Source organism: Suricata suricatta, chromosome 2, assembly GCF_006229205.1.
Source record: "Suricata suricatta isolate VVHF042 chromosome 2, meerkat_22Aug2017_6uvM2_HiC, whole genome shotgun sequence".
In the NCBI taxonomy this organism is placed as follows: domain Eukaryota; kingdom Metazoa; phylum Chordata; class Mammalia; order Carnivora; family Herpestidae; genus Suricata; species Suricata suricatta.
Genome location: NC_043701.1, coordinates 6399693 through 6400211, shown reverse-complemented (window position 1 = coordinate 6400211; position 519 = coordinate 6399693). Strand labels below are relative to the sequence as shown.

Sequence of the window (519 nt, the reverse complement as noted above, 5' to 3'; positions counted from 1 at the left end):
GAGAGGGGCTTGGAGCCCCAAGCCCAGCCCTGCGCCCCTGCCAAGCACTGCTTGGTGGCCGGGGTCGGGGGTTCCTCAACTCTGCGCCACCACCGGCCCCTCCCTAAGAGTCAGTGGGGCCTGGGCAGGTCCCGGACCCTCCTCCCCTGTGTCCCCGGCCGGCCAACTCCAGGCACACTCACTGTCGGACTCGGGACGGACACAGCGCACACAAACACACGCTCCGGAAACCGAAAGTACACTCTAAAGTTTAAACTGGCGCTACGACTATTTTTCCAGCGTTTTCGTCAAGAATTAAAAAAAAAAAAGTTTCATAATTAAATTACTTAAAATTCTATGCTGCTCAGTTTCACAATCGGAGAATCCTACTGTTTAGAGGCGGACGCCGGGCCGTCGCAAAGTTTCTCTTCTTCCAGGGGTCAGTCCGGCGGCTGGGAAATCTGCGGCTCCGGGCTCCGACCCCACCGCCGCCCCGACGTCTCCCGGGGCGGCTCTCCTGCCACGCGGACGGCCTGCAGC

The 519-nt window shown here is 59.9% G+C and overlaps 1 protein-coding gene across 1 annotated transcript in view; it reads right to left on the bottom strand.

Moving 5' to 3' along the window:
• Nucleotides 1–419: 419 nt before the first annotated feature.
• ZNF746 (zinc finger protein 746) overlaps nucleotides 420–519 on the bottom strand; it is a 20224-nt gene continuing 20124 nt past the window's right edge. Inside the window, exon 8 of the mRNA XM_029954500.1 lies at nucleotides 420–512. Coding sequence (XP_029810360.1) covers nucleotides 420–512 — 93 coding nt within the window. The remainder of the gene's footprint in view (nucleotides 513–519) is intronic.